Below are 17,649 nucleotides of genomic sequence, written 5' to 3' on the forward strand. Positions count from 1 at the left end.
TTATTTTCGTAAGAGTTTAGTTAAATAGAGTTGTTTGCATTTCACTGTCAAACGGTACTATTTAATACCAAGCATGCTGTGTTTTTGTTTCCTTCAAACAAGTATGTTTTCAATGACAGTGGATCCCACATAGTTTGAGTGTAAGGTGAAAGACTAAAGTAAAAGTAAAGATAAGTGTTTTTCAAAGCCCGAGTGCCTTCCCCAGTGTCTCTGTAATCACACCAAAGAGCAAGCCTTTTACATCAGATGACACAGTCAGACCAATCGGAGGCCATCATCTTGTCAAGGGACCAATTAGGCGCCTTCATTCCATCAGTGGGCCAATTGCCATGTTATCACTGATACAAATTACAACTGTGTCGCCCCGCATCCCTTTTGGTGGAGTTGCCCGCTGTATCTGAAATGCATTGCCTTTTATATACATGTACTGCAGAGTTGTCTAAAAAAACAAAGCACTGCTAGGTGCTCAATGGTGCCCTTCAAACTGGGATCATCAGTAGGCTACATGTGATATAGACTCACGGGTGTCAACCGTAATTGCTCAAGACGGCAGTATAAGTTTGGGTGCAGCATAAAGGGGAAATGGTAAGTTTAAGATACAAGGTAAAAATCACATTCATTTAATGTCATTTTTTTTTTTTAAATGTGAGAAAAAGGAAAACATTGAGAAGAAACAGAAACAAAAATGGAAACAGTTACTGTTGATTTTCAAATTTGATAGTCAGTTGACACTGAGAAAGATAAAGAGAGCTTAATGATATTGGAGAACTTGAACCACACCATGTTTCTGAGAGAAAGCACGTTAGGCTACAGAGTAAATATACAGAAGTGAATAGAACACAGTTTAGAGCTATTCCGTGTGATGAAAGCCAGAACACTCTGCTACCAACGACAGCAGCAACAGGTGATGCACTGGCGTGGATGAAACTGGCTTGACATCATTCAGGCTGAATAAATAAAAAGGTTGAATGTAGAAAGAAGAGACTGAGTTTTTCAGGTACACACTCTATAAAAGCTACCCACCTAGTCAGGGCAGATCCATGTCCTGAGCTCTTTAGAATCTGTCCCTTACCATTTGCAGTGAAAGGTCGGGTAGATAAAGCACAGGCAGCATCCCAAATAGCTCCCTCATTTTACTGAGAAAGACGTGCAAGTAGAAGGTTAGGATGCATACGTTGCGTAAGATCTTCATGTTAATTGCCTGGATCATTTGCTGGACATGAGTTGAATGTAGCAAGGAGCAATTAGATGACTTGGAAACGTTACTCAGAGAATTAACCCCTCAAAGAGTCCCTCAATCATTTCACATTTTCTTCACTTTCAGGCTGGTTTTGTGGATTTGAAGCTAGTCATGGGTAAACATTGTGTAATAGTGATTCTGGTTACCCGGAGAGGTTGGAAGGTGGAGCTCCTGTGGAGCTGACGCTAGCAAATTCTGTTAGCACAGCACTTGTCGTTAGCACTTCTATGCTACGCTAGCTACTGAGGGTATACTGAATGTATACACATGCTGCTTTTGCTTTTTAATGATTGTGACAGGGAATAAAGACCTACAGTACTTTGGCTTTACAGGAACAGTGTTGTTCATTAGTTTCATTTTCTTCTGTCTTGTTCACTTTTACACAGTAATTTGTCAGCTTTAGCTTCTATCTTTATCTTTTGAACCGGTTTTCACTGCTGAACTAGTTCGACATCCTGGATATTTCCTTCAAACACACATTGCAGACCTCTGTCTGCTCTTTTCTGAAATCATCTTTTCTTTTTCCCATAAATTGGATAATATTTCTTCAGTGAGTGCAGTTAGTGACACTGTGGGCTCCATGGTGACAGATTGAGGAATAGCAGCGTTAAATTGGTTCCATCTTAGTTCAAGAGAAAATGTTGCCTTAATGCTGCTAATGCATTGCTACAGTGCTTAGGCATTTTGAGTCTTTCCACCAATGGATCTTTTAACTCAATATATTGATCATTTTCTTTTTGCTTTGAGCTCCATTTGCATGACAAGTTACCTTTCATGTTTTTGCTTAGAACTCATAATTTGATTGCAGAGGGTGCTACTAATGTGGTGCATTTTCAAATTATTTTTTTATTATTAAAGGTTAACCCCTCATGCGAGGAGGATTGTTTAATTATTTATGCCTCTGACTCTCAGTGTTTTTTTAAGGGCAGAAGTTGGTGTGAATTGATTTTGATGGAGAACCAGACTTCCTTCACTAGCCTCCGGCAGTTTGAACCCCACCGCCCGCCAAGGGCAGACCTTTCCATCGCCTTCTGTTTTAGAGGAGATAATGATTCTCTTTTACTTGGAATAAGATTGCATTTTCCATTCCTCTCGTCCTCCATTCTTCCCTCACCTTTACCTCCCTATCCCTCGCTCCACCCCCCTCCCGTCAGTTGGCCGGTGCTCCCTCCACGGTGGCGATACTCTATCGCTCCGTCGCAGCGCAAGCGAGGAATGAGAGACAAATCAAAACCACCTTATTTCCCCTCAGTCCCGCTCACAGTGCCAGATTGAATTTGAGGTTTTTCATCTTCTTTCTCATCTTTCTCTTTTCCCTGCCTCCGTTGGTGTCCACTCAGAATTACCTGGAATCCGAGACGTATCACAACTCGATGACGCAGTATCATTTGTGCACAGTGGAGGGAGACGGTCGTCAGCACTCACCGTTGATTCTTCTGACTCACTTTAAATCCACCGCTTTGGTTGTGTGTGCTCAAAAAAAGGACCCAGTCTTCTAAATCTCCATGCATGCAAATATACAATTTACTTTTGGAGACTTTTATGTCCAAAATTGGCTGATCTTTTAAGAAAAATGCCGAAGCGCCTTCAGAAAACGTTAATCTTTGATGTTCCGTTTTCTGCCTTTCATGGGCAATTTCCTTGGCTCGTGGTCTGAATGTGATATATATATATCCCCTTACTGCCAAACGAGCTGCCAGTAGATCCTAATTCTTGATTGATAGCACAGCGTATTCTCATCAGTGGTCAACATTAGGTCAACCTTCATATTCAAAGTGCATAGGTTTGCTACGACCAAAAACCAAAGAAATTAATTCCTCTGTAACGTCGGCATGAGAAATACAAACCTTTGTTCCTAAAAATATATTCACACCTCAACTCAATCACAGTTTGTTTGGTTCTGAAATAAGTTACCAGTCAATTTAACAAAGCAACCATTATTGCTGTGAATAGTCTTGATATTACAAATCGTAAGATAATAGCTCGGGGAAAAAGGCAATGGGCCATATTAAAGAAAATGTTAGTGCCTTTTCAGCCTAATTGGTACTCCTTTAGGCAAGGCATCATTTATTTTCCTTTATTAACGATCAGTCAACTTGATATATTTTCTAAAAGTCTGGATTCAGATTACTCTAATTTGTCCCTTTTGCTCAGCATTGGACTGAACTTGATTTGGATGACCTTGGAGGGACACTCACACACATCCACTAAGACCTACTCGACACAGTTTACACACAGCACAGCACTCATCTGGTCTAGTCATCACATGTCTTGGGAGTACACAGATTTTCTCATGTTTAAAAAAAAAAAAGAATTATACAATTATTTAAATAGATAACAATAATCTTATTCAACACAGAAAGCAGCGCACACTCATACACTCATTTTAAGAATTCTTTGTGGGACGCTCCCCGCTGATTGCACCTGATTTCAGGAATAGCTACCGATATATGACCAAGGCGGTCTCATCTGAAAATGGAAACTGACAGGCACATTTGCATCGCGTGCTGATTAAACTACACAGCAGTGTCTGTTGGAGGAAGTCTGAAGGAGGAAGAAGGTGCATGTGAGTAAAAGCACAGTCTTTAATAGTCAGATGACCAATTAGATATGCTGAATGGAATTATTTTATCCACAATTGCCCACGTGTGTCCACACCATTAACATGAAGACACAATAGGCTTTATTTGATGGTGAAAGACCAATTTAACATATTAAAACTATCCAGAACCAACATGTTAAACCCAATAGTGTAACAATAAAATCAAACAAAAGCATGCGCTGCAGAGGTAGCAACCTGTAAGTAGTGCAGCTGGTCCTGGTAGTGGCTCTGAGTTGCTGGATGTGTGTCGGGGGGCGGAGGGGGGCACCTGGCTCGGGCTACCTGAGAAAAATGACTCATCTTCCACTCTGTTGGACCCACTCCCACCCAACCTCCCTTCACCCCACCTTTTCATTTTCAATTATGGGTTGGAATATGAATCTTTAATAGGTTGATAATTGTGCTAGCATATTTGCTGTCACCCACCATTAGCCCAGATTAATTAGCCCATTTAGTTTAGCTTAAGAAAGTGTCTGGTTGAGGAATGGGCCCACCGATGGAAGACGAGAGAGAGAGAGTAGAATCAGCACAATCTGCTCTGTATCATAACGCCATCTTTCTCCTGCCTTCCTCTCCGTCTCTTTGCGTTGTTCGCCTCCCTGCCTTTTCCCTCTCTGCTGCTTTCTGTTTCTCTCATCCAACTTTTACTCTGTTAGTCTTTCTTTTTTTTGTCGCGCCACGACTTTTAAGTGGTTGGTGGGGAGACTGATGGGGCAAGTCAAGCAGTTGAAACTTTCTTACAGCTATTAATTCTGTAATTAGCACTGTAGTTTGAGCCAGTGGTGCAACTTGTCCGTGTAAGTCCGTCATCTAAAAAGATCATTTTTGGAGATCAATAAATTCATGACCAGCTGGGCCAAAATATATCGTCCAACAAAAGTCGTTATCGTGACTTATCCAAGTTTAAATGCAGGTAGTGTAGTTTAGCTGGGTTTAACAAAGCACAAGAATGTATGGAATGAAAAAGATATCGATTTTGATCTATTTTTTTCACTTTCCATAGCGAGTCTAATAATGTTACAGGAGCGCAGTACTTCATCGGCTGAGTTCTCCTTTAAGCACTTCTTAAGCAGGTTTTGGAATAAAGAAAGAATGTACAACGCTCTATAGACTAGTCCAGGGGTCTTCAAAGCTTTTCAGGCCAAGGACCCCCAAACTGATAGAGAGATGGAGCAGGGACCCCCAATTATATATATTGTATAAAATTGTGTTTTATATTAAATGGGCCTAGTACCGTGTATACCTCTTTGTGCGTTCAATACTAAGCTATTCAAATAATACACAGGTTCATATATTCATGTTTTTATTTTAAACATGTGCAAGGTACAGTGAGTAGGGAGGCCGTGCACTGCCATTTATAAACACACCTTGTCAGCTGATACCAATGCCAATATCAACATTGTCTGTTAATTGCATGATAATCATCATACAAGCTATTCACACTGATGTTTTCATTTTAAACATAAATGTGGAAACGAGAATGAGTGATGGCCTATTAGTGCCACTGCCATGCATAAACATACCTGTTATCTTGCATACAATACTGAACTTTTAACATAATAAACTCATTCATGTTTGGAAAAACAAATTGTCTAATCAACCAAAAATGCCACGGACCCCCTGCAGTACCTCTGCAGACCCCCTAGGGGTCACGGACCCCCTGTTGAAGACCTCTGGACTAGTCCAATAATGTATTTTAGCATCTTTCACTGTTTTGGTTTTATTTGCCGCAACTGTTTTAGTTCACTCACTGGTTTCTTTAATGTTGTTTCATTCATAAACCACTGTACACATCCTGCCCAGAACCAAATAGCAGACAGACACACTTAACAACATAGTGGTGGATTTCCTCAACTCAGAATGTTGGTGGAGACCAAAAACAGAGCTAAGATTGGATTAAAATATATCAAGTGGCCGAAAGGAAGACTCAAATTGAGTGCTGCTCCAGGCATGCTGGATGTGGAATCGGGCAACTGATTGTTCCGCCAAGTGGCCAAAAGAATAATCAATGTTTTAAAAAGTTCAGTGTTGACGGATGTGGTGTTGGACCCTGCTGACATTTCACATCCGGAGAGAGACAACCAAGTTGACATTCGTGCCCCCCATTCATTGTTGACTTATATCATGTCAAACACTGATCAAAAGCCTCAAGAAGGCTGACAAAAAAAAGGGTTACTGCATGTTTGGCTTTCTTAATGAGCCACTCATTTGCTGCAAAAAAAAAAGATACATGCAAAATGGCAAAACGGAGCTAGTGCCAGAAAAAGTGTGTCGAAACAAACTCGTTTGCGCGTTTGTTGTCTGTGTGTAATTGGCAGCATGAGCACAAATCTCAGGTTGCGGGAAATCATTTGATTCTGTTAGTGAGAGAAATATTGCTTAATGGAGCTTTAATCGCACTCTCCACCTTGGGATAAGCAGTGTGTGTGTGTGTGTGTGTGTGTGTGTGTGCGCGTGCAGTAATGGAGTAACTTGGCCATGTCACTTGCTGTATATCTGTCAGCAGGCAGTGGAAAATGAGGTCTAATCGGAGGGATATTAAAGTCACAATAGACTGCTCCTGCTATTAAGGCCTGTCAGCCCTGGCCTCCTCTCTCACCTTGATATCTCTGTCTCTGAATATTTATATACATCACGGACTAATCGCACAGTGCAATATGTGCATTCCTCTTTTTGTGTGTGCGCGCGTGCTGGAGCGTCCAGAAATTGATCATCACTGTGGCCACTCAAGGACTCTGAATGTGTTTGTGTGTCCCCGCTCATGCGGTCCACCCTTCATGTCCTCTGATCCTCCAGGTGCAGTGGGGGCGAGGCTGCTCTCAGGTCAGAACAAACCCGCGGCCATGGATGTGGACGAGGAGGAGAATATGAGTGAGTTGACTCTTGATTTTTTTCCCACTTTTCCGTCTTCCTGGTCTTCCTTTTAGATGTCCGTCTGTGTTTTTGTTTCCCTCCCGTCTGTCTGCCTGCACGTCTCCCCCTCGCATGCCTTCTTTGACGTGTAATCAGTGTGAATGCGTTTTGCTCGCCTGTATTAGCACAGTTCCTATCCCACATTTCACAGAATAAAGTAACAAGCACAGGAATGCAAATCTAACGCCGTACATACAAATGTTCCCTAAAAATATGTCTGAAAAACAAAAACACTGTTGTGTTGCTAATCACATTGTCATTCAGTTGCCCCTCCATGAGCATGATGGCAGCCATCATTTGTCCTTACCCGAACCAAGACGCAGAGCAGTGCATACACCCACAAATACACACACGGCTGATTATATGGACACTTTTTTTTTTTTTTTTTTTTTTTTAGGGAGGAAGCAATCATTACATCTGAGAGGCTTCGGGGTGATATTACAGATTGCCTCTGCCTCCGCTTCTCTCTTCAGAAAAGTCCTCTCAACTCCAATTGAAAGTTAATTAGACATTTCGGTTTGAGCTCGGTAACTGAGCCTTCAGAAGGCACGGAGAGGCATGATTGAGTGTGTCTCCCCCCCCACACACACCTTAGCGATTCCGCACTCGCGTTCAAAGAGAGCCGTCACTGCCTCGCAGTGCCTTCACCCGCGATACAAATGAACCGTTCCTGTTGCGGTGTCACACTGTGTCTTTGCTCCAGTGTTATGCGCTGAGTGAAATACGCAGCGTAGCGAAGCCTCTTTCTTACATTTCTGCTGCTAGTCGAAATATATATTTGAAGATAAAACACAGACTAAGCTCACACAAGCCTATTTCCTTTAATAACGAGGGAACACCACAGGAAAACATGAAAGAATCTCAGGCTTTCATGTGACAACCTTTTGTGGTTCTCGAAATTCTTTAATCACACGAATCATTCCAAATCAAAAAGCCCAACAAACAAGTGGCACTTAAAATAGAGTTGTGATAGAAGACTTCTGTTTTCTGCATTATTTGGTTCATGCAACCCTTACAGGGAATTTAAACTCTGACAGATCCATGCCATATGGGATGTTTTGTCTTCGCATAACTAATGGACGCTGATTACACAGACGCTGGTATGAAAACGAACACGACCGCATGTGTGTGCCATAACTCATTGCATGGTGTCATGGCTGCTGCTCTATGGCTTTTGTCCTCTGATCTGATGTGGAGTACTACTGGATATCCATCGTCCTGCAAAAAGTTCTACTATAAAATAAGCTTTTTGGAATTTCAACCCTGCAGAAAAAAGTTTAAATGTGATGAATGAGACAATTTTGAAACAGAGAGAGGGAGCTCCAGTTATTTTTTCTTCTGTGTGCTGTTATTTCAATGTATTTGTCTGTGCAGCATGCTAGAGTTGTCAGTGTGTGATTACATTTGTTTTTGATTGGCTTATTGTTCTCTACACCCCGTATAACTGTTTTAAGAGAGGTATTGATGGTATTTAAGCATATTTTGCATTCAGTTCAATGGAAATCTGCAGTAGCTGAAAGCTCTGTGCATTCAATCCTTTGTAGAGAAACGTAACAAGCAACAGCGCTACATGCTGTGTTTTATAAAACAATTCATATAAAAAGTCCAAGTCCTCCTTTAATTTGTACATTCGTCCACCACGGCATAAATTGACTCACCTCATGCCGCAGCATCTGTGGTGGCTAAAGGTCGTTGGCTGAGATTGCGTCCCTGTCCAACACACAAATTTCACCTGTCATCGTTTTGATCGGTGATAATTTCATCTTGGCTACAGTTGTGCATTGCTGTCTCTCCTTTCCCTTTTTTATTTGCAAAATCCCTGTTTGTAGAATGCACGCACGCACACACCAAAACATATTGCATGTTCTCTGTGCAGATATTGCTCGTAAATTGAAGGCTATGCAGTTTGTGTTCTTGATCTTAGGAATAAGTGTCTTTTTTTTTTTTGTGCTGCCTTTTAGAAATGTCAATTGCAGTATGCAGATGGTAACGGCATGCCGGTACACTTTGCAACCTAAAACACTGTGTTCTCTGACAAGCTCCACGGGGGGATCTCAGAGGCGCAGGGTCTTATGAATGGCACCTCATTAGAACACAGATTTTGAATTCCGAGTTTCCTCATTTTGAACACAACAGTCATTCTTTTCTAAATCTTATGAAAAAAACAGGCACACAGCATTTTAACCTCCCACCAGTCAAGACTTTAGGATCCTGCAGTAGGTGGAGTCTTCTCCTTCTGCCTCTTTGATGTATCCTCCTGTTTGCCTGGTCCTCAGCTCCTCCCCCTGCACTCCTCCCCTGTACCCCCTCAACCCAAACCTACAATCCCACTCATGCACACTGCGGCCTCTCTTTCTCCTGAGTACCGCAAGGAGTAACCTATCAAGCCTTTGCTGAAGGATGTTATAAATGAAAATTTTTGCCAATATTCCATCCACTTTGCTAACTGGATACGGTGATATGTGTTCCCCAGTAGGGTGTAGTTCAGGACCTGCAGTTTCAAACTGAACACTTAAAATGTACCTAATTCCTCTGTAGGCACTCAAGCGATTACAAATTGATAGAGTGGATGAGGAACAGCTCTGTTGATGTGTCGTTTTTTATGTTTGAGACCCGTAACACTGTGCGACCGGAGAAGAATACAGTAGTTAAATATGTCTCCCACATTACCCTCATCATCAGAATAACAAGCCTTCATAACTATAACTTTAGGAGGTTCATTTCAAAAATGAAATACTTTATAACCAAAATATAGTCCACAAAATGTCCCGACACTGGACTCTTTAACAACAATAGATGTACTGATGTTGTTCTACTATTTGTAGTAATATCTATAGTCAGCAGATTAATATGTTCAATCAAATTAAAAGACAGCTTATCTTGCTTTGATTAAGGAACACAAATCATTGGTTCAGTTCCAAAGAGTGATAAAGGAATCTATAAATTTTGCATTTACAAGATCCTGCAACGAAGGCGTTGTAAGTTACTCTTTCTGGGCACCGCAGGTTCGAGCAGCACCGATGTTAAGGAAAACCGAAACCTGGACAATGTGTCCTGCAAAGACGGGATGGGAGTGGCTGAACAGCTCCCCAATGGAAGCGGCCTAGGCAGTCGAAAGCGCCCCTTAGAAGAGGGCAGCAATGGGCACACGCACTCCAAGTTCCGTGCCAAGAAGCGCAAGAAAACGCCGGGTCCGGTCCTGCCCAAGAACGCTCTGATGCAGCTGAACGAAATCAAACCGGGTCTACAGTACAAACTGCTGTCTCAGACGGGACCAGTCCATGCACCAGTTTTTGTCATGACTGTGGAGGTCAATGGACAGATGTTCGAGGGCATGGGCCCGACTAAGAAGAAGGCGAAGCTAAATGCGGCAGAGAAAGCGCTGCGTTCCTTCGTCCAGTTCCCCAATGCCTCTGAGGCGCACCTGGCCATGGGTCGAACGCTGACGGTGAACACGGACTTTACATCCGACCAAGCCGACTTCCCAGACATGCTCTTCAACGGCTTCGAGACCCCAGCCGCACCTGAAGAATCCTTCTATCTAGGCTCCAATGGTAGCAACTCCTTAAACTCACTCGGGGAGTACCCGCTGCCCACGCCGCCCGGCAGCAACCTCGCCCAGGCCCCGTTGCCCCCTCCGTCGACATTCAGCTCGCCCTCCAGTGGCAAAAACCCAGTCATGATCCTCAATGAGCTCAGGCCAGGCCACAAATATGACTTTGTCTCAGAGAGTGGCGAGAGCCATGCAAAGAATTTTGTGATGTCAGTAACGGTGGATGCACAGACGTTTGAAGGCTCAGGGCGCAACAAGAAGCTGGCTAAAGCCCGGGCAGCGCAGGCGGCGCTCTCGGCTCTCTTCAACATGCAGCTAGACCAGACACCATCCCGGCAACCCATACCAAGAGAGGGATTGCAGCTTCACCTACCCCAGGTAAGATGTTTCTTTCTCTCTGTATAGATTGCCATACGTGTAGAGAGTCTCACCACATCAGAAAAGAAACTCAAGCATTTCATGTATTTTCTCAAGATGTTCAACAATTGGAACCAAACGATCCACCTCATGCTTTCTTCTAGTGCATTGAAAAAGGTCTACCTGGTTTTAGGCTTTTTTAGAGTTGAGAGAGGTAAAAACCACAAACACAGATAGGTTTTTAGAATTGCAGGGTGATGTAAACACCCTACTAACACATAACTCTATACATTTGATCCAGCTCAACTAATCATTGTCATGCGGATGATCAAGATGCCAGTGCCCGGTCCATACCTTACTCCTCCCTAGGCCACGTTCCTCTTTCATCTCGGTAAAGCATAAAAGATTTCAGAGGAATTACATCCCTCTTCTTAATGAGTGTATTCCAAAAATGAATGGCTGACCGGATTAATTCATGAAAGTATAATTTGTGATTTGACAAAAGATGTGACCAGAACTAAGCAAGACAGTATCGTTGTTTAACAATAAAACCTCACTCACCTCAGGTGTGCAGGGATAAAAGGTGGCTGGCTGCTTTTGATGTGACTGTAGCGGTGACTGTGTGTGGAGAGAGATAGCACAGTCGGCAAGGCTAATCAGCACAACACACTGTCAACAGTGTGTTTTCTTTTCTCTCTTTACTCACTCTCTCCACTTGTCAACTGATTTATTCGACGAGAACCCCATTTTAATGATTGAGCCCCCCACTAATTGCTCTATTAATTCTCTGTCGCTCTGTATTTAATTTCCGCAGCCTGTTTCCATCTGGCAAGGAACTAATGGGGACAAATGGTTGGATGCTACTGCTGTTTCAAAAAAGAAGAAACATGTTAACTTTTGTTTAGTATTTTATAGTTTGAGCTGTTTTGTTGACGCTCAAACCATAAAAGTCATCAAAAAAACGCATTTAGGCACACAAGGAGGAAAATAAGTGTTCTTTTACTCACTCCCGAAAGGAAACATTATTTTGGACACAAGTGTTTTTTTGTCTGCGTGATCGGTACTCCCAAGTTTTTTTTTGGAAGCTCTACAGATTAACAGTCATCCAGACACCGTAGACGACCTTGGCATTCGAAAGTCAAATGATCCGGCTACGAGTGGGTGACTCCAAAGTAGCAGGGAAGTAATATTGGACTAATCTCTTTAATACGTGGCCATCCAGCCGTCATATCTCCTCTTGGTTGTCGTCATTTTTCATCACATTAGCAATGGATAAAGAGGAGGTGGCTGTTTAAAGAACAAAGGACGTGTGAAGTTCACTCGAGGTTTAGACCGGAGCTTTTTAAACCTCGTGGAATGCCGACAAACACTTTGTTCACATCTGTTGCTCGGGGTTTACTTGTTCGTTTGTTTTGTTTTTGCTTCGCTGTCAGAAGGGAGATGGTAAATTATAACTGTCATGCCAAACTCAAACAGCGTTGCTTGAAAGGGAGTTAGGTATACCTCAGGGGGTCAACCCAGTTTCACTTGTTGCCGTTTCAACGCTCCGACGCTTGCTTTGGAGCCGAGTGCGAACACTGTGACAGGTACAGGGTGCTCTAGGGGAAGATAACATCAGACGCGCTTGGTAAACTGACATATCTGACACTAGCTTGTGTGTGTGTGTGGGTGTGGGTGTGTGTGTGTGTGTGTGTGTGTGTGTGATTCCAGGTTCTGGCTGATGCAGTGTCTCGCCTGGTGGTGGATAAGTTCAGTGAGCTGACAGAAAACTTCACCTCCCCCCATGCGCGACGGAAAGTGCTTGCAGGAGTGGTCATGACAACAGGTATGTTACGGTGGGAAGACGTGTTCGGTGCTTTTCGTGCTGACAAAATACGGCACTGACAGTCAATTCTCAGGTATTACCCAAAGGGAAATTCAAGTTGCAAGGCTCATAGAGAAGCTGAGAAAAAAACACGGTTAAGTTTAAATTTGCTCAGTCCGATAAGGTTTTCTCAAAAATGAATGGAAACGACACCCACTGAAATATATATGATGAACTTATGAAATGTAATGCATTGTTATAGAATAGACAACCCAACAGCATATAAAGTAGTTAAAGATCTCATCCCGACATTTTTCATGACTATCTCTTCCTTACTGGAAAAAAAGGTTTTCACTTAAATTTAAATTTAAATTTTTTTTAATTGTTAATTTTAAATAATTTTTACCAAGTTGCTGGTATATAATTAATTATTTTAATAATAAATAACAATTCAGGACATTTATATCTATGTGTGTATTTGTTACATTTTGTTTTACAAAGCAACAATGTAAGTCGGGCCTGATGTTGCCTGACACATGATCCCAGTCGCTTATTAATGTAACACTGGTATCAGATCGGTACTCTGTACCCGAATATTTCTCGTCATTGACGGAGTCTGGTAAGTCCAGTCTCCAGTGTGGCAGCAGAAGTGCGTTCTCTTCTGTTCGTTGCCGTACAAACACACAATCTATAAGCCTGTTCTGTTGTTATTATTGATTAAAAAAACACACAAGGACAGTACCGTGGAATGCGCAATTTATTGTAAAAGACAGATGTAATCATTTCCAAAAATTCTGTATTTCAACACCGGATCTTTAAATCAGTGCTCACACAGAACGGATTGCTAGCGGACCGTGAGATTAGTGCTGGGCGGTATGACCAAAAATGTGTATCACGGTATTTTGTAAGATTCTGGCGGTTTCACGGTATATCACGGTATTTTTTGTTTTCCGTGTTAACGCATTAATTAATTAACACCGAAAACTAACACCAGAACCGGCTGGCCAGCGAGCGGTGAACAGCTGTTTGTGTGGCGTGTCTTCCTTCCCTTCCTGTTTCCTTCACCCACATTCCCCTGGGTCCTAAGTCCCTCCCTGTACAGCTTCTTATCACCCTCTATGTACCAACGTACATTTATAACAAATACCACACATATTACATGGTAATCAGCGTTGCATGTGTGTCTGACCAAAATACCCAAAAAAGCATCCGAGGACTGTAATCGCATACACCCTTCGTATTCCAACACATGTTTTCGGCTGAGGTGATTGACTAAATTGCTAGTGTTGCCACCAGAGGCAATAACAGCAGCTCGACAAACTTTACAATATATTGTCTTTTGATCTACGTTGGATTTTTTGAAACCAAAAAACCTCCAAACAGCAGACACAGCTCCTCTCTTGGGTACAAATTGTATTGGTGCATCTCCGGTCTCTCTTTGTTCCTCCTGTATCGCTCTTTTCTGTTCTTTAATGTAGCGACGGAGCTTCTTCTAGCTGTTAGCAGACTGTTGTGCTAGCGGGCTAGCTAGCTAGCGAGCTGTACCCAGCATGATGTTCGGCGGTGTAATTTTATAAATGTACAATTATTAGTGTTACAAATTGTTTGTGTCACAAACTGTTGTGTCATGGTGTTTTGCCCTGTTAAAGAGCGTTAGTTGTAGGTTATTAATTGTTGTTATAAAGTTATAACCATGACTAAGGGTCCCTCTCAATACACTTAAGATAACTAGCTCCGACCGTAGCACCCTTAGCGGCGAACAATATATTTTTGCTGCCTGTTGAAGAGCGACAGCAGTTGTTTCGGCTATAAACAACACCGTCATACACACCGTATGACGGTGTGTGAAAAATTGATATCATACGAGAAATTAAAACCGGTATACCGTATACCGCCCAGCACTACATGAGATGTTCACTGAGTTTGACAAAAAGTGTATTGGATTAGAATCACAGACTCTGCCTTCAAATACGCCTCGAGCCTATGTCTTATTACAATTAGAATCTTCAAATAACGAGTAATAATTGATTATAACTGAATTTTTACAACCCTGTCGGTCAAAGCCCAGGTATCGTTATCGGGAGTTAAAAAGTCTGAAGCCCTTTTCTGGTGGCTTCAAGTTTCCACTTCACACTTGTGTAGTCGCATATTGGACCACGATTGGCTTCCGCACTTTGTCACAAAATCATGCGCACAGGCACACGTGTTAAGCTGAGAGTTAAGATGAGCGCAGAGAAAGATTCCCGCTCCAGCAGATGAATGAGGGCGCTCTGGAGGGTTAGACAAGGACAATAGGTAAAGAGATTGGATTTTTTTTTAAATTGCAAATTATTAATACGACAGACAACTCTGCAAACGATTGCCTCCTGTCCGATCGAGGGCACTAAAACATAATTTAGACCGGTGGCATATGTACGCCTGTACTTTAAGAGTGTGTTGACTGATGTGCCTTTGTCCCCCTTTACCCCCGACAGGGATAGATGTGAAGGAGGCACAGGTAATTTGTGTCTCCACGGGAACCAAATGCATCAACGGGGAGTACATGAGTGACCGCGGCCTGGCACTCAACGACTGCCACGCTGAGATAATCGCCCGCCGCTCGCTCATCAGGTACCTCTACGGCCAGCTGGAGTTCTTCCTCAGGTCAGTGCACGGCGTCAAATCTGTTTAGCCTGCAATGTCGGGAAGGTTGCTTGTATTGATAATCTAACTACACGTCTTTAGACTGCTCTGTCCTGAATCTAATGCCGTCCAGTTGAATGAGCTGCTATGCTGTTCTGTTAGCCGTTTGGCCGATTTAAGTCTTTTTCACAACCGCAGCAAGGAGGACCAGCATAAGTCGATATTCGTGCCGTGTGACAAGGGGGGCTACAGGTTAAAGGACAACGTTCAGTTCCACCTCTATATCAGCACCTCGCCCTGCGGAGACGCCCGGATCTTCTCCCCACACGAGGCCGGAGTTGAAGGTACAAATCTCCTCCTCAGCTCAGCCGGCATGGTTTTTTTTTTCGGTATTGTTCAGAATTCAGTTTCAACAACGGCGTCGTTTTTTAAAAATGTAATTCAGTTTGTAGGTTTTCCTCTCTTATGCTTGGTTTCATTTAATTCGAATTTTACCCCGAATCCAAATACGAATTACAGGCGCATTTAAACAAGGCTCTGGTAATTAGAGCTTTTTGTCACTCGCTGTCTGTCTCTATCAGTCTTCCTCCCGCCCAGCACACTCACACTGTCTGTCTGATTAACCTCCCTCTTACTCTTGTTAAAGTGTTTTCCGTTGCACATGGCAGACTTAATAGAAAACAGCCACATTCAATTAGTCGCTGAATAGATGGCGCCTGCTGGCGGAACAGTAGAAAACATTGATAACATAATAATAAATAACAGGCCTCGCTTTTGCGGAAGCCATTTTTCCATCTGTCCTTTCTTGGCATCTCTTTTTTTGAAGATATTTGCACACTGATAGGGATCCAAAAATGTCCATCAATTTTCTGATTACTTCTACAGTTGTGCACTTTCATGTATCTCTTTCTTCCTTATTTTATTTCTCTCTTCCCATGCTGTCTCGCGCAGACCAAGGAGACAGACATCCCAACCGGAAAGCACGGGGCCAGTTAAGGACCAAAATTGAGTCGGGGGAAGGAACCATCCCTGTGAGGTCCAGCAACACCATCCAGACCTGGGACGGGGTGCTGCAGGGGGAGAGGTTACTCACCATGTCCTGCAGTGACAAGATCGCAAGGTGATTTGTCTCAAACTTAGGACAATCATAGCGCTTACAAAGTGTGTCTGCAGACACTGTCATTAATATTCCAATTAATATTTAGTTATAACCAGCAGCTAAAGCTTTGTTGTTCTCTGTCTGTTATTTCACGGAGAATCAGTAAAGGAATACTTCAAAATTTTGGGTCATATGTTAATTAAGTTTCTTGCCGAGAGTTAGATGAGAAGATCGATGCCACTCTTGTGTCTGTACGCTAAATGTGAAGCTAAAGTAAGCAGCCTGTTAGCTTAGCTTAGCATAAAGACTAACTTAGCATGGAGCCTGGCTCTGTTGCAAAGAAAATCCACCTACCAACCCCTCTAAAGTTTATTGTTTAACACATTTAATCCCCAAATTCCCTAAATAGTTCTTTAATCAGAATGTACATTTTGTTTTATATGCTACATCATATTTAGCCATATAGTTTCATGATACTCTTTTTTGTTATTCTCGTTTGTTTTATTTACTCACGCTGTGATGAATTGCATTATATCCCAGCTTTGTCATTTCAAGTCTATCATGTTCTCTAGGGAGTGTCAGGGACAGCTGAATTGATGGATCCTCTGTCCCTGGGGCATTTTTGCAGGCAGATCATAGCGTCTTTAGTCTCTGTCCATGTTCAAGGCAACACTGTGCCTCCCTAGTGATGAACGATAAAACTTCTCCATAACTCTTCTCGGGAGCCCTTTTTCCTCCTCCTCCTCCTCTTCCTCCTCCATCGAGGATGGTAATACCTTGCCTGAACGCGTGGAGTGATTGAACAACGAGTGCGTAGTTGATGGGGGATGATGTCGACCAAGTAGCCGATGCTGTTTGCGCTGCGCGACGAGTCTTGTTGTCGGCGCTGGTGCTAGAGGTTCAGATCTGTGTGTGGCTGGCCGAAGTGGAGCGATCCAAGTCAGTAGAGGGCAAAATAGGTTGGACACCTTACATTTAGTCATGCAGGGGTTCTGACCAAGCTTTACTTGGATAACAAGGAAAAACACGAGATAATTATTTTTTTAAAGTTAGTGTAGAGCATCATAAAGTGAACCCTTTTGCAATTTAGATAAGGTATTGTGAGTATATCTCTTCCAGTGTAAGGTAAAAGACTACTGTCTCACCCCGCCTGACTCCGTCCTCATGACACAGCTGTTAACCAGGTGAGATATCTGCCGCCCACCTGCTCCTGTCCCCGGCGTGAGCGATTGTTCGCCGCGGGGCTGCTATTTAATACAGCGACCGACTGGCACACTTTGACCGTAACGTTCCCTCCTTACACAATGTTTTCTCTCTCCTCTCGTTTTCCTTCGATTACATGCCCAGCCCCACGGCCTCAGCAGAGAACAAGCGGTTCTCTGCCTTAGTGCTGTTCGAATGAGCTCATTAGCACAGGTGCAAGGCTCTTAAGGTATATTTTTCCCCCGTTTCTTCCTGT

The 17,649-nt window shown here is 42.8% G+C and overlaps 1 protein-coding gene across 5 annotated transcripts in view; it reads left to right on the top strand.

Moving 5' to 3' along the window:
• The window catches only part of adarb1b (adenosine deaminase RNA specific B1b), a 97,853-nt gene that overhangs the window by 70,533 nt on the left and 9,671 nt on the right, over nt 1-17,649 (top strand). For 3 of the 5 annotated variants that reach the window (XM_031875083.1, XM_031875085.1, XM_031875084.1), the window contains exons 3-8: nt 6,639-6,713; nt 9,761-10,686; nt 12,376-12,490; nt 14,944-15,112; nt 15,290-15,435; nt 16,043-16,211. In XM_031875083.1, coding sequence (XP_031730943.1) covers nt 6,639-6,713; nt 9,761-10,686; nt 12,376-12,490; nt 14,944-15,112; nt 15,290-15,435; nt 16,043-16,211 — 1,600 coding nt within the window. Of the gene's footprint in view, nt 1-5,513; nt 6,714-9,713; nt 10,687-12,375; nt 12,491-14,943; nt 15,113-15,289; nt 15,436-16,042; nt 16,212-17,649 lie in introns of those variants that run through there. The other 2 variants (XM_031875082.1, XM_031875081.1) reach the window with 2 other exon arrangements.

The sequence above is a fragment of the Anarrhichthys ocellatus genome, unplaced genomic scaffold, assembly GCF_004355925.1.
Source record: "Anarrhichthys ocellatus isolate YVR2014 unplaced genomic scaffold, GSC_Weel_1.0 scaffold86, whole genome shotgun sequence".
NCBI lineage: Eukaryota > Metazoa > Chordata > Actinopteri > Perciformes > Anarhichadidae > Anarrhichthys > Anarrhichthys ocellatus.